Source organism: Nasonia vitripennis (genome assembly GCF_009193385.2).
Source record: "Nasonia vitripennis strain AsymCx chromosome 2 unlocalized genomic scaffold, Nvit_psr_1.1 chr2_random0010, whole genome shotgun sequence".
Taxonomy (NCBI): domain Eukaryota; kingdom Metazoa; phylum Arthropoda; class Insecta; order Hymenoptera; family Pteromalidae; genus Nasonia; species Nasonia vitripennis.
In genome coordinates, this window is record NW_022279617.1 from 2,475,804 (window position 1) to 2,500,061 (window position 24,258).

The 24,258-nt window shown below is 51.9% G+C and overlaps 1 protein-coding gene across 25 annotated transcripts in view; it reads right to left on the minus strand.

Moving 5' to 3' along the window:
- LOC100120439 (protein daughterless) overlaps window positions 1-24,258 on the minus strand; it is a 126,113-nt gene that overhangs the window by 23,401 nt on the left and 78,454 nt on the right. For 15 of the 25 annotated variants that reach the window (XM_031925469.1, XM_031925462.1, XM_031925471.2 and 12 more), the window contains 2 exons: window positions 14,130-14,186; window positions 1,576-1,617 (listed from right to left, as the gene is read on the minus strand). The exons of 7 other annotated variants lie outside the window; for them this stretch is intronic. In XM_031925469.1, coding sequence (XP_031781329.1) covers window positions 1,576-1,617; window positions 14,130-14,186 — 99 coding nt within the window. Of the gene's footprint in view, window positions 1-1,575; window positions 1,618-5,409; window positions 5,958-14,129; window positions 14,187-24,258 lie in introns of those variants that run through there. 3 more of the 25 variants (XM_031925465.2, XM_031925478.2, XM_031925477.1) reach the window with 2 other exon arrangements.

The window sequence follows — 24,258 nt, forward strand, 5'->3', positions numbered from 1 at the left end:
CTGCGGCTAAACGCGAATCATTGCCGCGCGCGTGATGGTAATAAAATTCTGCGTTTTCTTTTCGTAAACGCCGCGGTCCAACGCAATTTTTTCTTCGCAGAGTTTTGAAATAGTATGTGCGAGAGCGGCGCGATGAAGAAAAAAAAGAAGTGCGTAGTACGCCGAATGATTGACAATGCGTCGTACACGCGTATATGGCGAAATCATTGAGATGTCTGTGAGGGACGGGGACATAGCTAATAAGACTCGCTGCGGAGAAGCTTCTGTAATACAGCTTAATTGATCCGAGAGCGCGACTGCAGACACAAGAGGGCCGAGAGGCGCAATACAAGAAACCTCAGGTATATAGGAAGCTCGATTATTATATCCCGAGCGGGAAAATGCGGAGGGCCTAAGGCCGTCGATGCAGATGTGAAGTAGCACGCGACTAATAATGCAATCGGCCGTCATGGACTGACACTTGTTTTGTGTGCGCAGAATTGATGACCGAGTCGATGTATCGAAGCCAAATCGACAGCCAATATCGCGCGGCTTGATTGGAAAAATAATTGTAATCGTATGCACGCTCACGTGATCCGCGCATACCTACGAATAAGTTCGTATAAGCAATTTGTCTAGCGCCGTTACGAACCCGCGATAACTCTGCAAACAGACCGCTCGCGAGTTATTAAAATTATTCGCTGATCCTCGCGCTTATTGCACACATTGCCTTGACAAACCGCTTCCACTTTCGACGAGCAGAACGAGCGCAGCTCGTAATTACAAAGTCTCGAAGAGCGAGTTTATCTCTCTGAGAGGTGACGAAAGAAAAAAGTCAAAGGTTTTATTAGTAAAACCTGTATAGTGCTGGCTAGACGCAAAACGAAGAAAACGCGCGCACTTGGAAGAGCCGAGTAAGGATCTCCAAGCGCTGCTTTCTCCCTCTTCTCAGATATATATGCGCATAAGTGCTTTCGCGGAGCAAATTGTAAGTCCAGCATCGCACGGCCCTTGGGGCTCCCTGCTCATGCGCGCGCGCGCGAGTCCAGGCAAATGAGTCTCCGTGATTATAGTCGGTACTGTCGCCGATCATGATTACCTCACTGAAATTGCGAGTGACGCACGCGGTAATTTGCGCCTTTAATGCTGAAGAGGAAGGAAGAAAGAGGTACACACGCCAGCGAGACGACGTACGTGACTATCGACTGCGACTTTCGAAGTGTGCTGCTGGTTCGCGACAGTTGCGTTTTTTTTAATGCCGATTTCTGTCCGGAGCTGTGTCCAGATGCTGAATTACGAATCGATTTTAATTCTCGGTTTCGTATACTGCAAGCTGCGCGCACAAGGTATAACTGGTGGTGTACTTGTTCAGCATAGTCTCGAACGACGAAAGAACGCTGGGTGGTACACAACATCCGCGATGCCAGATAGCACCGTATGCCGTGTCACCTGGATGCAAGCTTTGGCTAACGGCGATTTCTCGCTCGCGGCGCTCTCGCTCTTAAATGACATGATCTCATCGCACGAAAGGGACTCGACTGTTCTTTTCTCGATTTTTCTTTATTCTATGGTACACGTGCGAATCGTGCAACTTACGTGGTAGGGACCATCGGGAATTTTGTAAGAAGCGTAACTCACCTGAAACATAAAAGAAGAACGATTGTTAGTTAGTGTGAATTAAATGGGCGCGTTGAAATGAAATTTAGCGGTGCGACAATAAACAAGATACTGCGGCGCTGCGTGTCGTAAGAGGTAGTATTTTCGCGCGACTATTTGGCCATCGCATTGGAGCCATCAATTATCATTTGAATGCGGCAATTGGCTTTGAGAGTAGGCCAAGATGCGCGCTAGCTCGCGAGGCCGATTCCAGAGAGAGAACTTATTGTGCACACTGCACACGCAGAGCCATCTCGACACAGAGACGCAAAAAAGTGCGACTCTCCGCAGCGGGGCTCGGAAAAATGGACGCGTACGAGGAATCGCAGCGAGTCTCGAGGGAAATTGAATCGATATAGTCGCTTGTACATGTTATCGATGAAAATTAATGCAGCTTCTCTCGACATCGCGACGCAGCTCTCATTGTCGTTGAAATTGCGCATAGCTTTATACGCGCGGCTTTATAATTCCAAGCAAACAAAAGTTCAGAACTCGTATAGTTATATACGTATAATCTCAAAGTGAAATTTCCCTCAAACGGCGCGGCAAAGTTTGTCTGCGAGCCGCCATTGGCGCGTGTACGTCGTCGTGCTCCGTTTTGCAAAACCGAGAGAAAGAGGGGGGGGGGGGGGAGATCCTCTCAGCGAGAATGCGTAATTTACTTAAATAACGTGGCCGAGAAATTCTCTCTCGGAGACGTTATACAGCAAGACGACAGACAGACAGAGAGACAGACAGAGACAGGGAAGCACAGCGCCGGAAAGGGTTAGGGCTGCAGCGAGCTCAAAAGCATCCTCTGTGTCTGTGCGGCTGTGTGTGCGGATCGTGTGGAGCGTCTGAGCTAATGCCCGTTTCCGCGGCGACGAGTTACATTCACGGCGCGTACACAGGGGGCTGCTTCTCTAGTCGCTCTGCCTCTGCCTCCCTCTCTCTCTCTCTCGCTCTCTCTCCGCATCCTCGGCTAATTAGTATGTAGCGCGCCGCGGGAAATTAGGCGGTGGACGTGGTCGCATACGAAAGGGCATACACACGACGAGCTACTCCGTCGTGTGTACCCACGAGCTCCGCTGCTGCTGCTGCACGGTAGCATACACATCAGCATACAGCGGCAAGCTTACGCGAAGAAAGCGGGCTGCTGTTGCCTGCCTCCGTCTGTCTGTCTGTCTGATGGCGCAGACGGCGCTGGAATGAAAAGGAGGCTCCGCACCAGGGTATTCTGTGCGCTGAGAGCGAATACGCACTGCGCGAGTTTGATGAAGAAATTAGCTGTTCGGCAATTACCCGCAGAAAGGGGGCCGATCGAGCGCGCTTATCACTTTCATTAAGTGCGAATACGTATACCCACCGCGGCTCTGAATTGATATGGCGCGAACTGGCTCGGCAAGTGCTGCTCTGCGCGAAGGTGCAGTCGCGATATCGCGCGAAAATTAATGCGAGCAGAGGCAAAACACGCTGCACGCGCGCGCGAAGAAACCTGCGAGCGCGAGAGGAAAGGGAAGGAGCCTCGCAGTCTGCCTCTTGCGCTAAGCTCGTAGACGCACACACATGCGCGCGCGCGCGTGCATTCCGAGAGAGAGAAGCATCCGGCGCGGGGTGAATGAAACTCTCGGCGCGGTTCCGAGAAGCCAGTGCGATCATTAATTATTTATTATCAATACGAGGTCGTGACCGCGTAATTGTTACTCGCAGCAGCGCGCGCAGACGGGATGCGACGAAAAACCGCCGAAGGAAGTGCGTCCCGATAAATATGTAGGAGTAGAGAGGAGCTACATCGGAGGAAATGTATACAATTGCAAATTTCCAGAGAGGACTCTGCGCTTTCTTATCGCTCCATCCGATCTCCTCGATTGACTCTATGCCTACCTGTATACAGGTATAGTGATCGAAGATGTTACCGACTAGATTTAACGTTCATTCATAATAACATCCCAAGAAAGCTAATGACAGCAACAAATCAATTGCGCCTCGGGACAAAAATGGCGTATAAAAAAAGGAACGAACGCGCGCCTATCAGTCACTTTCTTTTATTTATACTCGCCTCGAAAAAAGACCGGTCGCATTCTATCCGCATAAACGCAGGCGGGCGCGCACAGCCTGTGCAACCTCGACACCTCGATAAAAAGCGCAGTGGCAGAAATGTAAAGACGATATAAAGATAGAACGCGGCCATAAAGACACGCTACGCGTTCGATGCAAAGCCCGCGAGGATGCAGCGGAGAATAAAAAAAGTATTCGGTAGCAGCGCGCATTCCGCTCCATAGGTCAGCTCGTATATGGCCACTGCCACTGGCTCGTCCTAATTGCGCGGCCGTACAATGCTCTTCTCGCGAGAGGGAGGGGGAGAGAGAACACGAGTCGGCTAAATCGGTCATCGATGCGCTTATGTTCGCAACGTATAGAGCATACACACAGTGGGGAAAGAAAAGTTGTGTGCCTATTGAGCCTCTTAACGTTCCACCGAGCGAGATATTCGTGAGCAGGCTCGCCAAGGTTGCCTGGAAGCGCACTGCTGGTATTGACAATTTTTGCGGAAAGTACAATCGGCCTGATAAGCATCGACGTGAAAAAAGCGTCGCCGGAATCCGCGCGGCGTGAGTCTACTCGAGAGAAGAGCCGTACCCGAGAGCGTCGTGAGAGAAAGTCACCAGGGTCCTAACTACACGCAGGTTCTGTTCGGGCGACAAACGCGTTCACGGCTCCGAAAACGCCGGGAGTGAGAACGGAACAATGAGCAGCGCAAAAAAAGAACAATCGCCGGGGGCTTCAGGAGTTTACAACCCCCTCCCAAAGGACCTGCGCCTCGAAGAAATATTTTGCTTTCCTGTCGCGCAGCGGTTGTATTCTCGCTGTGTGTACGTTCAGGGCTGCAGTAATAAGATTTGGGAGCTGCTGAAGAGGGACGTTGTCGACGACAAGGACGATTGTGGCAATAAAAGGCAAATGAACGCCGGCGGGACACGTACGGGCACTAAAGCTCGAGGGAGGGACGGAGGGCTAATCGCAGCCTTCTTGCGGTTTCGCGCGTAACGGGTGGCGGTGCTCTCACGCCTCGGCAGGTACACGCTGCACAGGGGCGCCTATAACCTGCCCGACGGCCGAGCGCAGAGAGTACCTGCGAGCGCTCACTTGTCCTTCGCTGGAAAACTGCCGTGCGCGGGCTTTCGCCGATATTTATGAGCCGGGAATCTCCAACTTTCGGCGAAGGGCAGGACCTGCGAGCGCGGCGGCAGGTATGTAATAACGAGTGCACAGCACTCTCCAGTGACCTCCCCTGCTCGTACGCATCTCCTCGTGCGCATTCGTTCGCGCGTAATGTATTCCGAGCGCGCTGCATTTATGAATGAGCAACGAACGGGGAGAGGAGAGCATGTGCTCTCGGCTTACTTTTCGTTTGCTTATTGTTAAAGTCAAATTCCTCGAGATTTTTATTGTTCGGCCGGTCCTGAATTAGAATACGTACGCAAGCGGCGGCCAGACGCTCGTTCAAGAGAAATCACTGATAATAACGGCCCCTTTTCCCTCCCGCTTTCTGCTCAACCTCTGCGAATGCGAGCATTTCGCAACGCCGCCTTATTATTGCCTGAGCGCACCAGTAGCGCAAGAATGCGATATATCAACACAGCGCGCGCGAGATTCCGGAACAATGAAACCTGTTTTATTGCGCCCGGACTAAAAGCGCGCGCATAATGCAGTTTATGTTATGCCAATATGACTGTGCAATCATATTTTATCCGCGCTCGGAATCTCGCGTCGCGGAGGAAAAAGGCGTTATACCCCGCTCTCCTGTCCCGCGCCGTAGTGCTTCCAGTATCCGGGCGGCGAGAGGCTGCAGGGGCTGGAAGTGGCCGAGCTCCGCCGCCGCTGCTGCTGGAGTCTGTGGAACGGCGGCGAGGACTTTCTGCTGGCGAAGCGCGCGACGGCCGTCTGCAGCTCCGCTCTGCGCTTGCTGTCGACGTCGAAGTCGCTCAGCTTGAAGCTCGCCTGGTTCATCTTGAAGTCCGCGTTGTTCTTGAAGCTGCGGTTCATCTTGGCTCCTGGGATTCGCGCCCTGTACTTTCTCGACTGCTTTCAGCGTGTCTCAGTGGGCCTCGCGCATGGCGCGAGCTCCGAATCGATCGCCGGCACTGCGGTCGCGTGCCCGCGACGCTCGATCGGACGATCTCTCGCTGCCTTGACCCGCTTGCCCGTGCACTGCGTGCACTCGATCGACTTCACTTTCGATGCACTGAGCCGAACTGACAGTCCGAGGAGAATAACTCACTCGTGCGCGCACGCGCGCGTGCACTAGTTTCACTGCTATCGGCCGGCGGCGAGTCGAGGACTGTCGGGCGTTTGTTGCTCGTGCGGACACTGCTGCTCCACTCGCGGGGTCCAGCGCGACTGCACTCCCCACCAGCGAGAGAGACTGCATAGAGTACGGCGCGGCTTCTACTCGCGGCCGTCGCGAGAGTCGAGACTCTCCCTCCATAAGACGGGCTTCTTCCGACCCTTTTACGCTGCTTATCGCAACGATTTGCCGATGCTGAGCCGACCGAGCGAGCTTAGGGCTGAGCGGTCGGCGTACATGACACGCCGCTACTGACAATGCCACTTTTCTCTCAGGGAGAGACAGGAGCCAATTACGCTCGGCGTTTTCAAATAGTTATGGATTTTTGAGTGGATTGTTTGACGAGCCTGTGCGTTGCAACTTGCAAGGATCCGTGCGCCAATGGATCTTATCCGCGTGCACGTTAATTATAACGATACGCCGATTTTTTCCAGCAGTGTAGATCGCAAGAATATACGCACTCCACAACGGCGCAATTAGCATAGAGGGAGAATGGCTGGAAGCTTATTGTCGCGTTATTGTTATTATGAAGCGTTCGCCGCGTATGCATGCGCGACGAAGTGCGGGTTTAGAAAGGACATTTATCTTTCCGCGTGTGTTCGACTTCCTCTTTTGCTCTGCGCACATCCACAGCGAATGTACGCGCGCGATTTTTCTCTTTATCTCGCGCGCGCGAGTGTCCGTGTACACTACTCTTGTCGCTTTGTCCGCTCTGCTCCTTCGGCGTTCCACTTCCTCTCGATTCTTATATCATCTCGCATGCTGCGGTATGTATACTGGCCGTCGGCCATTTCGAATCGATACTTTTGTACAGCCATCGTCGTCATCAGCGGCATAATAGTTGGCAATAATGCGACAAGACAAACGATCGCCTCGTCCTTTGCAAAGGACTCTCTCCAACAGGCTGTACCGTACGGCCCGGTTCAGCAACTAGATTCTCCGTCCATCTCTCTCTCTCTCTCTCTCTCTCTCTCTCTCTCTCTCTCTCTCTCTCTCTCTCTCTCTCTCTCTCTCTCTCTCTCTCTCTCTCCCTGGACTGATGCCCGGTCGTCTCCTGCGGCTATCGCGCGCTGCATCGTAGGCTGCAGCGTGGGCCTAGAACTTAGCGCGCGTCGAGCGAGACCAAGTGGCGACGAAACCCTTTTACGCTAGCGAGCGGTAGTGGGCTTTCCGACAGAACGACATCAACTGCGTCAATTATTCGCGATTTAATTCGGATTTCCCGGAACGACCGGCTTCGGAGAATCGCGAACATCGATATGGTGCTTCATTGTGCCTCGATGCGGCGAATCAATGTAGAAGGTATAAATCAATTCGCGCTCGCGCGGAGCGTATTATTTTCAACTAAATTCCACTTTGAATAATGATCGTGCGCTCAGCGCGTAACGGAGACATGATGATTAATTGTTGTTTATCTTGCCCGCAGTAGGTTACGCCGATAATGGAGTTATATTCGCGTTCGGGGAGAGCACACGCTACTCTCCGCGGTCGTGCAGCTATTTTAGTTTTGTTTTCCTCGTAGAAAGCGTGACACGGCTTGAAAATAATGTAATTTTCGCGCCCTGGGTGTACGAGCTCGCCAGGACTTAGCACAGAGTGCAAATAATGGTGTAGCTAGTAGAAAGAAAGAATAATAGTAAAGAAGAGCAGGATCGCGGCATCCGGTAGCGCAGTATAAAAGATCTTAAACCCACTCATAAAACTATAGCCCCGATCCAGAGAAGCGCAGAGGTATACGCACAGGCCAACAATTCCGCGGCTGCATCTCTCATCTTCGTATACGTGCGTTATATGGCCGGTGACGCCCAGGAGTAGAGCCGCCGCGCCGTGCGTCGAGAGAAAGGCGAGGAGAGCCGTGTATATATATATATATATATATATATATATATATATATACATGTGTGTGTGTGTGTGTGTGTGTACGCATCGCGCGCGATGTATAACTCGCAGAGCTCTCGAAACGAGCGGCATTGTGCAGTCTCTCTCTTGTATATGCGTCTAAACGCACACGACGCGCGCGGACGGATAAATACGCTCGCGCTCCGCTTCCTCAGCCAATCACTTATGTGCGCGCGTTGCGACACGCGAGAGAGCGAGTTTACCTTGCGCGCAGCCGACACCCCGGCACAGCAGAGGCGTCGATATTATTACCAGCGTTATTACGCTCCGCGCACAGCCTAGCCCTCTCTCGCGGCATTTTATCTGATGAATCCACGCGCGCGCGCGCGCGCCGCCGCCGCCGCCGCCGCTCGATAAATAATAACAACAACGATCGATCGGAGATATCGCGGCTGACGCGCACGATTATCAATCTTGGATTTTTCAAGAGCCGCCCGTGCGCGCTATTGCATACAATGGGTGATTCCGAAAACGCGAGACTGACCTGCGAAAGCCAGTCGGGTATATCGCTATGCATCGACGAGCATTGCGCAATTCCCGCTCTCTGCGTGCCGAGATTGATTCGGTTCGAGAGGCTTTTGACTTGGTGCGCTTGCTATGTATACGCGCCGGGTCCTTTTGCAGGGCGGTGTGCGCGGCGTGTAACGTCTTACGTTCGAGAGGCAGATCGCGAGGATCGATAAAGACGTCCGCGCGTGTTTCGCTGATTCTGACAAATTGACTCGCCGATGCGCTCGAGGCGGAGCTCCGCACAATGGATTGTAGGTTTGAAGGTGATATCGCATCGCATTCAAAAATTGCTCCATGTATAGTTGTATGATAAAGTTGCTCCGCGATGAGGAATATACACTCGGTTATATTTCAGACCGACCTTGCTCGGGATTAACAGCCGCTTTTTCATCAGAACAGTGTAATGATCGCCCCGCGTTGATTTCGTAACGAATTCGAAAAAAGGCTCCTAAACGCTTCAGCGTGAAATGATTATAGGCTTATTAAAAAGATAATCGGCCCCATTAAAGCCATCCTTTGAAAGCCGAGTTCCGTTGGGCCGTGCGCGCGCGCGAGCGCGCCGTTGTATAGCTATAGCATACACCGCGGCTGTAGAGCGCAGCGTGAAATTAATCGACCGCACAATAAGCCGCGTCTACTAGCCAAAGGCGACGATAAGAGTTTTCAATTTGAGATTCCGACTGTCGTCGTGCAAGCCCTTCCAGGAAGCCCGTATTAATCGCGAATCAAGCGCCCCGTGCGCGTTATCTCGATCCTAATCGCTCGAGTAATCACTTTTTCTGCGCTGTTTTTTCTCCCTCTCTCTCCCGCGGGGGTCAAGGACCTTCGGTGATTCACTTCGTTGTTAGGGTTTTTCCGACCGAGACTGCGGAGACTTTTTTCAACGCGCCCCCGAGTCTTTCTAGGTATGCTCTCGCGACTTTCTTACGCTTCGCGACTTCCTCGTAGTGCTTCATTATTTATCAAGTTTTTCCGCCCGCCGCTTTTAGATTTCTCCAAGTTGGAGTAGCGGAAAAAGCAGCTTCAGAGTTTTCATGAAAGAGCTAGTCGGAATTAAAAAGTTTGTGGGATTTTTGTTTTCGCATTCTTATTGTGAATCGAAGAACATTGACACGATTTTTGGTGGATAAGCGGACGAATTTAAACTATCTATACTAATCTGGAATATTCAAATGTATCGATGACACGATTTTCATGCAAGCTATTCCGCGTGATATACAGCGAGCGGGTAATAGTATTTTTATGTCTGATATTGATTGTGCTTTCCACGTGCGCTATCTATGCGCGAGATAAAGTTTCGTTTACTTATTATCGATTCGTTTGTAGTAAAACTACGGATAAGATAACAGGGAGCCTGTTTGAAAAATAGCGTCGGAACAATTTCACCGGACTTTGAGGAATCCACGCAAAACACAATTCTCGCTCCAATAAACTCGCGCGATCACGCATGAGCAATGCAGCCGATATGAAGCAAAAGCAGTTCGAGAAGGAAGTATAGCGTGCTGGGCTCGTCCAATAATTCATTCGCTAAGCTAAAAACGACCGCGGCGTACAAGAGCCGAAGATCCACCTTCACGAAGATTACTCGGCTTTTCATCGGTTCAGCGTCGACAGACCTGCCATCTCGCGCGCTTTTAACCGTGTACGTGCGTATAATGCGACGGTAAGCGCCGGGGCTTTGCTAGGATTAGGCGCACGCGATCTCTCTGTGCATGCACTTTTTCGTTCGTTATATGTTAGATATTCGCGTCTTTTATCGCTGTACACATATACATTGGCTTCTCCCCTCGGTTTCCCGTCCTTTGACGGGCGTCACTTTCGCCCGTATAAATATGGAGTTTGAGCAAATTCCCGAAAATAAATCGGCTTTTCGAAAAGCTTTACATCCAGCGGAGGGCGTAGTCGTAGGGGATTTGGGCGCGCGCGCGGGGACGGACTGCTACCGCTGCTCTGCTGCTCTGCTGCTCTGCTGCTCTGCTGCTCTGCTGCTCTGCTGTTTCGAATGGCCCGGGAGCGGATTCAAAAGGGATTCGTGCGTATGCGTGTGTGCATAGGCTGACTTCTTTGTATTGGTGAGCGTGTAATTCTTACAAATCGTTGCCAAGGGTATGGGAGGTGCACGAGATTCCAGGGGCGTATGATAAATCGTGAAATTTGTTTAAACAGAGAGGAAAACTCGTCCTCTGCAGGGTCAGCCGTTCAGCCCCGAGAGCGCTCGCGCGCATATTGAAAAAGCGGTCGCGACGACGACGACGTGCAACAGGTAGCGCCCAACTGGCCGCGTGCACTGTTGCTGCAGCACGTACAACCTCCCTTGAGACACACCGGGCGAACCGCGGCTATAAGGTTTATTTTTGCCCGCGTTATTAGCCACGCGTCAGCGAGGGTAATGAAATAGATAAATTATGCTCCAAGCACATGCCCAGCTCTCGGGCATTTTCGCAACGACTCATCTCGTCGCCGGCTAATAAGTCCATCGCTCGTGAAAAGCCGCGAGCGCGCTCCGGCTTTCAATCACGTATCGACGGGCGAATCTCGGCTCGAGCGAGCGCGCGGGGCACAATATCGCTCAAGCACAATATCGAAATGAGGCGATTCAGAGATTGTATGATTGAGCCTCGCGCTCTCGCGCGGCGTAATGCTACCTGCGCCTATATGTACCACTTGCTTATCTCGCACGCGGGGCCGTTACGGACTTTTCGTCGGGCCATTTTCATTTAACGATCGGCTCTCGCGCTCGCGCTGAAAAAGCCGCGCTAGTGATTTATGTAAAGTCGTTAGGCCGCCGCTGCATCTTGCCGGTTGCGCGCGCACACGCTCGTACGTTTTAGCCGGATAATGGGCGAAATAAAATCGCGCTCTCTAGGCTGCAGCGGCTTCGTTAAGCGCGATCGTCTTTTTGCCGCGGCGATTTTGCGAACGCGGGGGGTTTCGAAAGTTGAGCGGCATTTTTCGCGGCTCCGAGAGTAAAAAATGGGAATAATCGGCTGCATTCTCGAGGCTGGAAAACGGACTAATATTCTCGAGCGCGCGTGGTGCAGACTATACGTGCTCCTGCGGCCGTACATGCGGGGCACTCCTCGGCCTGGCGACATGCAGGCTGCCTCGCCGGTCGCCGGCTCGGGAGGAAGTGGGAGGAGAGAGAAGCTGGCATATAGGTATCGAGTGCGCGGCGCGCAGAATACCAAGCGAAGCGGCGTGGGCAGTTCTGCTCTCGACACTTTTGCTTTGCTCGCTTCCACGTATCCTTAATCATTTCAGCCGAAACTGTGTAATCTGCGTATTATCGTGTTTTTCCGGCAGAGGAATGCGCGCTCTTTGATCCCTCCCCCTCGAGTCTCGCCTGCCGAGAGATGCGTATCTGAGTAATGCCTCTCGACGCAATACTTATACGTGGGACAATTTTCTCTTTTTCGCGGCGAAAAGAGATTAATTTCCCTCGTCGCACGTGGCGTAATGAATAGTCCTAACCGAAAACTACGTCACGCAGCAGCCGAGGAGAAAAAAGCCCGTCGTCGTCTCCATTTCAAGGTATCCATGTCGATGGGTGCCCACACGTCCGCGCCGTTCAAAGCACACACACACACACACACACACACACACACACACCTAAGGCCGTAGTGCGTGCGGTGGAGAGCCCTCTGCACGCGTATAGCACAACACCGCCGCTGCGGAGAGGAAAGGAAACGGAGGCTGCAAGCGCGAGGTGAAGGGGTTAGAGCGGGGAACCCGTGCACGCCACCGAGCTAGCGAGAGCGAGAGAAGGTGCGCAAACTGGCCAGACTGCCTGCCGCCGCGCCTTCGAGCCCGGCGACTGTGCTGTATAGGCATGCCGCGCGCACACACGTACGCCGTGTGTCGGAGCGATAGGAGTAGAGAGCGAGAGAGCGAACAAAGGAGGCGATGCATCGATGCCTGTTCTATAGCGCCCTCGATCCGTGCTCTTCGTTTTTGCCGCGCGGCTAGGTAATTTTTGCAAGAGACGGAGGCGCACGGCCGGAAAAGCCATTATGACGAGGAGAGGGCATGGACTTTTCCCTCGTCTTCCTCTCTCTCCCTCTCACTGTATATAGAGATGCGTCGCACAATAGCGGGCGGCTTTTCCTCCCAGGTTCACGCACTGCCTAATGGGGAAGCGTAACAGGGTATTTCACGCGCTTTGATAACGCGAGCGCGCACGCACGGCCTTTGTTTTTTCATTCCGCCTCATTCAAGTTTCTTCGACTGTAAAATTGCACTTTTTAAAATAATACGCCGCCGCGCGGTCCGTGCTAATTGCTCTCGTGTGCGTCAATTTGTTCGAACTATAGTGCCTGCCGCAAAAAATACGCCTCTACCTCGAGAGCTTATCATTCAATATTCCGGCGGAGCCGAGAGTATCGAATCTAACGGTGAAACGAGGAGAGAAAAACACGGCTCAAGTTAAATCGAATTCTTGCGCGCAGTATCTCGTCCACGCTCGCGCGGCTCTCGATCCGACGTCTTTGTCACGGAGCTCCGGAGACACAGCCGCGCTGCAGCCCGGGCTCTCTCGCGCGTGACGCGACTCAAAAGAGAAGAAAAGTATAGAGAGAGAGAGAGAGAGAGAGAGAGAGAGAGAGAGAGAGAGAGAGAGAGAGAGAGAGAGAGAGAGACGGAGACGGAGACCGGGAGAAAAGGAAGAAACCAGAGGTACATAGACTTGCACGACGACGGATAGACGCAATTTATTCCCTCGGCGCGAAGCTCCCAAAATTGTAAATGGAATGGACTTGTAAGGATCGCGACTCCGAGGACGTGGATTAATGGAATTCACGGGGATGGAGCTGGGAGAGAGAATGAGCAGACGCGAACTCATATCGGCACGAGAAAATCCGCAAAGGGCCACGACTTAGGCTGCTTTATACGCTGCACCGCTTAATTGCGCGGTTTAGAAAATTTCGGCACGGACAATTTGGAGGGAATAGCGAGGGCGAGTCGCTCCGTTCGCGGGCTAATTAAAATAACTGACGATGGAGTATAAAGAAAGTTGTAAATTCAATTATTTCCGTTCACCGGCGCGCGTGGAGTGTTTAAGGCGATGTGAAAGTTGTCCACCTTATGGGACTAGTTTAAAAACGGAGCTCGTTATTCGAATCGCGAAAAACTGAATGTCAAAATCCAGAGTAAAGCATGAGGACGTGGACAACACACCCCGATCCTGCCCGAAATACTCGCGCGCCGCTTCTCGATCATTAATCGCCAGCTGACTACATTAACCGGTTCATTAGCAAGGCCGCGAAGAAAACTGTTCGCGCGACACGCGCAGAATTTCGCAGGCGCGCGGTGTTAGAAAGTCGAATGAGTTAAGGCCCGATCCGCCTGAGTATTAGTCACTGCCTACGCGCGAATGTGTGTGTGTGTGTGTGTGTATCGCGTACACGCACGGATACTGCAGCCTCTTGTAAAAAGCTGCCGCCGCCGCGAGAATGCTGCATTAGCGCAGAGCTACCACTGTTCGAAAACAATCGCGCTTGCATAATCGCGCCAGGCGATGCGTTTTATCGGGCGTGCGTGCATGTGTATATTGTGTACGCGCCAGGAAAATGCCTCCTAATGAGAAAGCCGGAGGCGAGACTGCTTTTTGTTGCCTCGATATTTTTTCCCGACTGGATCTCGCCGGCCTGCATTTTTCCGATGTATGCGCGTATGCGCGTAGCAGTTACACCAATTTGTCCGCCGATAGTCGAGTTTACGACGACGACCGCTTTTCAATCGGGGCATGCATGTATCTCTTTACCTCGCTGGAGATCGAGAGTCCGACCAGTGGCGAGATGAAGGTAGATCGGCTACTCACCTGAAACAGAGAGAGGCGAAACATTCCAATTAGTCCGGGGCGCGAGTTCGACTCGTAATTGAATGCACACGCCATATTTACATAATAAAATTATCTTCAGACAAATAGCTTCACGGCCGCGGCGGCATGCGCTTTCCACGCGACGCTCGTGGGATATCTGGCGGGTCGCTTATTGGCGTGAAAGAGCTATAAATCGCGTCGACAGAGGATTTTTCTCCTCTGCGAACGCGCGCAGCTCGATGGAGGAGTTTTCATCGTTATATCCACGCAGCCCGGCAAACTTATTGCAGGTTGATTGAAAGAAGCGAGCGGCGGCGCGGTTATTTATATTCCGGGATATCCCGCGGCTAATGGACTACACTTTTAGCAAATCAGCCGCATTTGCTTCATTCAGCTTGCCTCTGCGAGACTTTGCGTACAACAGAAGAACGACCGTATATGCAAAACAAAATCCCGCAACCCTGGTAGAAACGTTAACGGTTAATAAGCTAAGTTTTGGGCCACTTGCTAGCTAAGTTGTGGTTAACAATTGAAATAAATAAGAGTTTAAACATTATAAATGCATAGAGATACACATTAACTCAAGATAAAACAGAACATTTGCTTGAAATTTGTCAAATGACTGTTACAATCCAGAAATTATAGAAAAATATCTTGCAATCGTGAAAAAACCAAATATTTGTAATAAAACATGCAAACGTTTTAATGCAAGAAAAAAAGGAAAAAACAATTTTTAACTTAAAAATAATACTGTGTTGGTATAATAGACACGCATCACTAAAATATTAGCAATATTTTGCTTTATTTTTTTACATTCAAATTTGATAATAATGGTCAACTAAACTTTTTAACTCTTTTCACTCGTTAATTTTCTACCAGGGAAGAAGAAAAGGCAAAGAGAGAACAACGCGCCGCGGAGATCTCGGGCAAAAATGCTCGGGCCGCGTGCGCGGGACAAAAGTGCTATGCGCGCGTGCGTCAGTGTGCGCAACTGCGCAGAGCGGAGCGGAGGGCTTTGTTTCTCGCGTGCGCGCGTAATCTCGCGCGCACGCACTTCGCTCATTGTGCATTACGGCCGCGCGGTCCGCTTCCAGGTTCCGTTTGACACTTTTATCAGTGGCTTTTCCGCAAAGCGGGGGTTCGGCTCTCCTTCTCTCTCCTTTCGCTCTGCTGTGGCCGCGCGCTGCGCGGCAATATACACAGGCGCGGGACTGAATTCAGAACGGCGACGATCTGGAATATAAAGGGAAACGCGCTTTTATTTCGAACGGACACCCGATACGCGGCTGAAACGCGTTTGACCCTCTGATAGATTAATTTGCGCGCAGGACGCGAAGCCTTTCTCCGGCGTTCGCGCTCGTCTCGCATTCCTCTGCACATACGCTCGCACTCGAGTTTTTTCGCACTCGCGCGCCAGAACGAGAGAGATAGAGGAGCGTCGCCGCCGCGAGAAGTGCCGGTGAATTATTTCACCGATAAATATCGGCGCCGTAAATCAGAGCCGCCGCCGCCGCGAAAGAGAGTGCAAGAGGAAAGGCACGCGTTGTCGCTCGACGTCGCGCTAAACGCATCGCTCGGGAATTACAAGCTGAGATCTCGCTCTCCGTCGAGTGTTTACTGCGCGATAGACGCTGTTGGTACAGCCGCCGCCGGCTATCGGGAAAATCGCGTTGCTGCTCCTCTTTCCACCAGTGTCTTCATTATGGACGACAATTTTCGAGAATATGGAATTTCATCAACTACACTGAAAAAACACAGTCGTTTCTGCTGCAAAGTTCGGTAGGTTTAACCGTTCTGCCACTGTAACGACTGTTCAGTAAGAACAACGGTGTGCCACTGGTAATTTTGGCGAGTCACGACTCGTAAAATTAGTCGCTTACGCGGGACACCAGCAGAGACGACCTGACTGATTCTTTAAAACTGCTGAACTCTACTATAATTTTGGCGAGTCTTCGTACAATGACGGATTACTGGTGCGAGTTCAGTTAAAATGGCTGTGTTATTTTTCAGTGTATATTATGCACTAGCATTCGTTCTGCTCGGCGCAGCGCGCAATCAATAAACGGCCATTCATTACGCTCCCGCTACTGATGCCGGCGGCGTAATCAGTTAATATAACGAAACAATATGGACTCGCGCGCGCGCGTCCGCCTAATGCGGAACGAACGCAGTTATATTGTTTACAATAAATCTGGATTTTCGCGGATCGAGTTATCGAGGGAGGGCCACACCGCCGGCAACGCTCGTGTGCGCGAGAATAAATATACACACACTCATCGCCGATGGACGGATAATGCGATGCGCGGATCAGGGAAAAAGGATAATGGGACGCGTGGAGATCGGATTAACCTCTCGTTTTCTCTCTATAATTTGCGTTACCGATGGCGATTTCTGCTTTTAAGGCAATCGTACTGCCGCGGCCGTTTGTGGAACGCCGATAAATTTTGCCGCGGATATAAGAGTATCTTAATCGCTGCAGCGCTGCCCGGACAAAAGAATGTCATTTCGTCATCGGCTACTGCGCGTTTTTTTCACAAGCACACAAGTATAATTATTTACTATAGATTTCGCAAACGCCGGAGGCATTCTATTTGCTCTATTAGCAGCAATAAATTACAGCGGGCCGCGGAAGGATACGGCTCAGAATAGTGGAGAGAGAAAGAAAAATAACGCGCCGCAGAAAAGCATGTCCTCGCGTGCGCTGCGGCAGCGAAGGAAAAAAGCGATTTTCCTTTTGCGAGGCGCCAAGGCCGCGCGCGAGCCGCGTCCAATCTTCTTCTCAGATTTGATTTCCTTGAAATGCCTCATTCGATTCTCCTAAAGCAGAGGAAAGAGGCATTTTTCTCACGCGAGTCTCTCTATATGCTTTCCAGAGAGCGGCCTTCCCGGCTTCGATCCGAGAGCAGACCGCATCGCGCGCGAGATTATCGCGGCAGTTTTGAGCTGAGCAGCGGAGCGTCTGCCCTTCCGACACACGCGCGCGCACACACACTCGTTCTCAGGGTCTCTCTCCGGAGAGAGAAAACACTGGGAACGCTGTTTGCTAAATACGCCGTATAGGGATTTTACGAGCTCACTTTAGTTTATGCACGGGCAGTGCATGTCGAGCTCTTCCGAGAGACCGTCCGATGCTCCTTTTTGCCCCGGACGGCAAAAATTTCTTCCTCGAAATATCGATGTATACGAGTCTTTCGATGTATATGAGTAGATTGGCGCGTGATTAACTGAGCTTGATACGCTTATACAGGCCGAGTCGCATAGGATTCGCGCTAACCCTGAGCGAAGCACCTCGGACGGAACCTCACGCGACGGACGAACTCTCGCCTAGAAAATCCCATCGCACGCGACCTTATACATAGACGCGGCCACTAATAAGCATCGCTCGTTGTACAGCCACACGTCCACACATAAACGCGCAGCAGCGTCGTCGTCTCCTTGTCATCGCGGCACACACAGGCTAGTTTTTCCGGGCAGCTCTCGACAGTTCCATTTTCGTCGCGCTCTCGCGCGCGAATACGGCTCGCGAAGATCGCGAATGAATCTTTCATCGCACGGCGACTGTCTCGACCCTGACTCGTGAGCACGCGCGCACACGTACGTGCACCGCGACTTTACCGTGACCGGCAGTAAATCAACCGCGCGCGGCGGACTCTAGCGGAACGTCTTTTTCTACTACCCCCGCGCGCAACGCTGTACGCGCGACGCTTATACTCTCGAAATAAAGCCTTCGATTTCTATTTTTTACATCGCTGCGCGCCGGGGCTGTTTACGAGCCGCAGCGGGTAAACAAGTGCAAAAGACGTTAATTAAATTTCCTCCGCGGAGCAGAATTAGCAAGTTTTGTAGCCGTTTTGTACGCATATATACTTTTTGCGCGGAGGATTGAACGCACGTCGCTTCGGAGCGACGTATAAGTTATAATGCCGTTTCAATTAGGGGGCTTTGAAAAATTGCGACAAAAACTGCAGGAAGATTATAAGGCTCGTCGATCGAGAAACGGGTTCAGCCTGTTTTATATACGAGTGTAATCCAGCCGACACAGCGCTCGTCCGCGCATCGGTGCAAAATCAATCGCTGCGAAAGAATTGGTTTACCCTGCGAAATTGTTCGGGGCAACTTTGTCAATTCGGACCAATAAAAAAAGGACGGGGAGCCGCGCGCGAGAGCGCTCTCTCGAAAGCCGAGTTATCGATTCGGTTTTCGGAGCTCTCTCTCTCTCTCTCTCTCTCTCTCTCTCTCTCTCTCTCTCTCTCTCTCTCTCGGTGCTTTTCAATAAAGCCACTAATATCGCCGAAGCGCGGGCACGGGGCCGGCGCTATAAATCTTGAAAAGTTGAAGCTACACCGCGACCAGTGACGCACTGCCGGCGGGATTTAATTAAATTGAAGTTGAAAATTAACGCGAGGGAGAAAGAGCGAGCGCGCGCTGCAGCGATGGATCCCGCACAACGGCTCGCTTTCGCCGAAGTTTGTCGGCCGCGGTGAAAAGTCAGCCGTGGGCCAAACTGCAGCGTGGCCGCGCGATTGGGAGCGGAAAAGCGTCGCCGCTTCGCCGAAAGAAAGCGACGCGATCTATTCGCGGACGGTTAATTGAGATACGCGCGGCGCTCGGGGGAGCAAAAAAATTTCGATGCGATGGTTCAATTATTCAGGCTAGCGTTTGATCCAACTGCAGCACTCGGTGTCTCGTCTCGGACAATTCACCGCAGATACTGCAGCAGTCAACCCACATGAGCGGTTGATTTCAGGACCCCTACGCGGTTCATCACGATAATTATCAACCATTCGCAAACTCGGAACTGCGCCCGTCCAGCGTCTGTGCGCGCGGTACTTCACACTCGAATGCGCCGCACACATTCCAGGCGTTTTCTCAACGCTGAGAGTGGGGACAGCCGAGCGCTATATATACGAATCGGGCAGGAATTTGACCACTTGCGGGAAAGGAGCGGTTGCAAAAATCGCCGCTAGAGCGGCGCTACGGTCGCCGCGCAAATTATGAATACAGGGAGAGACGTCGCCGAGTCCGAAATGTCCTAGATCTAATCTACGAGTGGCTATTACGATATGCCCTCTCCGGCAGACACACGACAAACATTCTGTCGATATCTCAATAATAATTCCCTGCTCTCGTATCGACAACTCGATCCGCGCACTGCAATCGCGCGCGCGCACACACACACCCACGCGCGATCAATTTTATAACTGAGAGCCGCAATAAACACGCGAGCCGTACACGCTCCGAGCGCCTATTTGCCGGCCGTTTATAATTATCCGCCCACGCGCCGACGGTAGCGATCGCGAAAAGTGCCATCGTCATCGGGCAGCAGCGAGACAACGCGATAAAGCGTATGCGATGAATAAGACGGCGAGCGAAGCTCTCTTATCTCCCGAGCCGCATTGTATTGACTTACGTCGCGTGTGCGGCGGCGAGAGATTCGCTCGGTGATGAGCCTGCATTCTGGTTATTAGGCACTTGACTTGGTTTCGAGTGACTGTATATGCCACGACATTGTTGGCGCATTGTGTCACCCGGCGCGCGAAAGGGACGACTCTGCGCTCTTTTATCCCCAACCCCTCCTCGCGGCGACCGCTGACTCGACTTTTGCTATATTTATATAATAATACACGAGAGCGAGGCTACATCATCGAGAGAAGCCAGATTATCTCGAGCCGACTCGCGAGCGTATTTTTGCCTTAACCGGCCAATGGCGAGTGAGCGATATGCCGACGCGATTGAATTAGTCATAGTTGACGCGCGCGCGCGTTCGCGCCGGAAGAATCGATGCGGACTCTCGCGACGAACGCGAAAGCCTGCATACACGTCATAAACGCCCGATCGAATCGCTTCCGTGTGCAAAATTTTCGAGGTCGACATTACTAGTCCAAAAAATGATCTAATCAAACTATTCATTACAGCCGATGGATATCGCGCGCGTTATCGGGGCCACTAAGGGTTTTCCCGAATGTGAAACGGGATAAATCATAATTCCATCATCGGCTCTGCCGCGCGTACGCTTTTTAATCCTCTTGACACATAACAAAGTGGAAAATCAATAGCCCGGCTGCGGGGGCGCGCACATAATGCTGCAGTTGATAAAACTTTAAACTGCTATAGGGCCGGGTCCCGACCCCTGTGTATAATGGATTATAAGGAGGAAAAAGCGCCGACAATGCGGACATAATCGCAAGGCAATAATAACGCCGCCGACTGTTTATCAGGCCGATTATATCGCTCTTCATGCCGAGTTTCCGCAAGGAATCCGAGGGAAAGCGTGCCTCGAGTTTCATTGTAATTGGGGGCGATTCATAAATTTATCACGAGAGCTGCTGCACAGTATATACTGTACACCCTCCCCTCCACGCAGAACAACCATTTATCCTGGGCTCTGTCTATTTTTCTCTTTGATGCGCCATCAAAGCGCGAAAACGCTCCCTCCCGAGGGTAGACCGCCGCGCCGTCACCGGCTTCCGTTGTTTGGCAACAGATATTTCTAACACGCTTTTCCGACCGCCCGTATTAATTTGTATTGCTTTGTTTGCGCGAGAGAGCTCAGTCAGCTGGCGGTGCGGTCAACGGCAACAAATCTCCTCGAGAAATAATACCGATGATGAAAAGTAATAACAAAAAAATTTCGACCCGTCTCCCGATTTCCGGAAAAGTCGCGAGCGTGTCTTCCTTCACGCTGACAGGAAAGGGGCCGCATCGCTGCGGTGCAAGCTCGACACATTAAAAATTTAATAACCCGGCGGGTATAACACACTCGAGGAGAGGGATCTTCTAAATCTAGCGGAGCCCCGGGCGCACTTGATGGCCCGTGGCTCTCATCGGCCCGTGTTCCGAAGCTTCTTCTTTATGACCTCGGGCTTCTTGCTGCTATCTCTTTTTTGGAGTCTGTACAGCAGCAGTAGCAGCGGCGGCGCCTCTTTTTTCCTCCTTTTTCGTCGACGCTACTTTTCGAAGATCGCGGCAGCAAACTCTTTCTTTTTGCCGATATTGGGGCGTCGATACTCGAGCGAGTTCTCCTCGGGAGAGAGAGAGAGAGAGAGAGAGAGAGAGAGAGAGAGAGAGAGAACTTTAATTGACTTGGAAAGCGACGGGAACGGAAAGTTTTTTCGGATCGTGATGCATGTGGATCGCGTTTTAACGGCGGCACTTGCCTGCGATATCTCATTTGAGGGCCGATTAAAACACGGCCCCTTCGTTTTCGCAAAACGCGCTGCGCTCTCAATATTTTGGCTTTGTCTCAACTTTTTTCCGATCAAAGCGCTCGCCCGTGTCCCCGATGCTAGTCACTCCTACACCGAGAGCAGCTCCACGCACAGTTCCGAGAAATAAAGGTCGGTCTCCCGTTAACCTGGAAAATCGCCGTAGGAGGAGGTAATTTTCGCGCGCGCTTGGCCCTCCGTAATCACAAATATAAATTACGAGCAGCACTTAAGCCTCTTTTAAATTAAATTATCGAGATTTATACGCATCCAATTAAAATTTACCCGACGCGCTGGTGGCGGCTGTAACAATCCCATCGCCGTCGTCGTCGTCTCACAGCCCGCGACGATGCTACTTTTTAATCGCCAGTGTAAATCAGCGGTCACGACACCTTTCGCGCGGGCGGCTGGATAAATCTCTCATGGTATTTATTCGACTCTGGCATACGATTGCTCGATCAGCTATCGGAATAAGATACGCTCCATTGACAAGCCATACACTTGTGAGATTCGAATCGCTGACTGGGGCGTACGCGAAAACACGATACGCTTCTCGGCTCTCGAAAATTCCCCGAAGACCAAACAACGAGGGATATTTTCGGATCGACTCGTCCTGCGCGCGCGAAATTATTACAGGCGCGCGGCGAGGCTGCTCCCATAAATTCGTCCTCCTCGGTTGATCTCACGCGCGAATAGCCCCGTAAATAGCAATAAAGCCCCGGAGAGCAGGCGCGGGAGAGTCGGAGAGAAAAGTCCGCCGAAAGAAAAAGAGCAGTAGTTTCGGAAGTCGGAATTACGAGAGGAGCCGGCGATACGAAGGCCGCTCTTTGTTCCGCGCGCGGATCCCCTTCTCTCTCTCTCTCTCTCTCTCTCTCTCTCTCTCTCTATCTCTATCTATCTATCTATCTATCTATCTATCTATCTATCTATCTGTGTATAACGACGCGTCGACGGCGATGATTTCATGCGACGCGCGGCTCGTTCGAGTGCCGACGTCGGAGACGTCCGCGCGATAATCTCCGGGCGTCAATAACGCGCCGGAGATCCGATCGATAAGCCGGGCATACGCGTGGCGGCGCGCGCCTTTCGCGCGGCGGCCAAGGCGGAGCAGGGAATTATCGACTTTGATTGCGACGCGGCCACTTCGATGCAGTGGATAGGCCGCATACGCTGCTCGCCCTGCGTAATTCAGGTGGATTTCTCTCGCTGCAGCTTTTTTTCTCGTTTATTGATAACTGATATGCGGATCGAATGTCTCGCAACGACGAATGCAACGACGATCTTACTCCGGAATCGCACAGAATCGCAAATCGCAGATTAGGAAGGACAATCATGCCGCTCGCGCGCTGCGCAGCCGGATTTTATAAAGGCGCCAAAAACTGCTCCTCCCAACACATACTGCGCAGCGCCGGCCGTAAAAACGTTAATACCAAAAATGTATTGCGGGCAATAAAGCCCGAAGTTAAGTATGTAAATAAATTCCGAGAAACTCGAGCATTGTTATAGGGTTAGCGCGCAGTTTCGAGTTGTGTGTGTGTGTGTGTGTGTGTATGCGTCGTCGCGCGCAACGTCTGTCTCACTTCTCTCCTCGACTCTCTCTCTCTCTCTCTCTCTCTCTCTCTCTCTCTCTCTCTCTCTCTCTCGCGCTTTATGTGTCTACGCACACGAGCGTCGTTTCTGCACGTGTATGTATACGAGCTCGCACACACGTACAGAGAGAGAGAGAGAGAGAGAGAGAGAGAGAGAGAGAGAGAGAGAGACGAAGCTTATGGGCGCGCGAGGGGGGAGATTTGGACGTTTTCGGGGGTGCGGAGCTGCTGCTGCTGCCACCCCACGTATACAGCTATATAGCTGCGCGGTACAAGAGAGAGAAGTGAATACTGCGCGCGGGGAGGCGAGAGAGAGAGAGAGAGAGAGAGAGAGAGAGAGAGAGAGAGAGAGAGAGCGTGTAACGTCCCACTGTCAAGCGACCCTTCCGCGAGAGCGAGAGAGAGAGAGAGAGCAAGCAAGCGAGCGAGCGAGCGGTGGCGGCGAGGGTTTGCCTTATGATTTGTAGCCACGCTATAATGCCTCAACTACCGTGCGCTGTTTCAACCCTCGGCTCTCTCTCTCTCTCTCTCTCTCTCTCTCTCTCTTGCCGCAGCGCTCATTCATTTTCTCGCTCTCTACCCCCTTATTCTCCGTTTCTCTATTTACCTTTCGCTCTCTCCCGCTCGCTTCGGCCTGTGTATACGTATATAACTACTCGCTCGGCTATGGATCCACACACGTATACAGCTTGTACCTACACGTATCCGCGTACGCCGCCGCCGCTTGCAACGGATGCATTTGCAGCCAGGCGGCGGAGCATACGTGCAGGATATCGAGCTTCTGCTGCCGCTGTTGCTGTGGGGAATTAACCTCTGTACACACGGGGATACGGAGCCTCCAAGACGACGACTGTGCTCTCTCTCGCGACGTTTCTGATATGCGATGGGAAAGACCGCCGGGAGGAGCTTTGTGATAAGTTCGTACAAACGCTTTTATGCGTACTACGCGCGGAGAGATGAAGTGGAGACGCGGAAGCTGTGCGCGTACGTGGTTCGGGGAACCGGCAGCCTTTGAGCCCGACTGCCCCCGCTGAGAGAAACCACCAAAGATAGCCTCTCCGAGAAAAGTACGACGAGCCTGCTTCTCCCTCTTGCATCTCGCGCGTATACGAAATCGATCGCACTGTCTTCGAACGGACGCGTAATAACGTTGTTTATCTCGGCCCTCGGTCGCGAAACATAAAATACGCGAGAGCCAGAAATGAAGTTGTCAGAAGGCTCGCTTAGATGATGAAGGAGCCGTATAGGTAATTCCATTTCCCTGCGCATGTACGTACC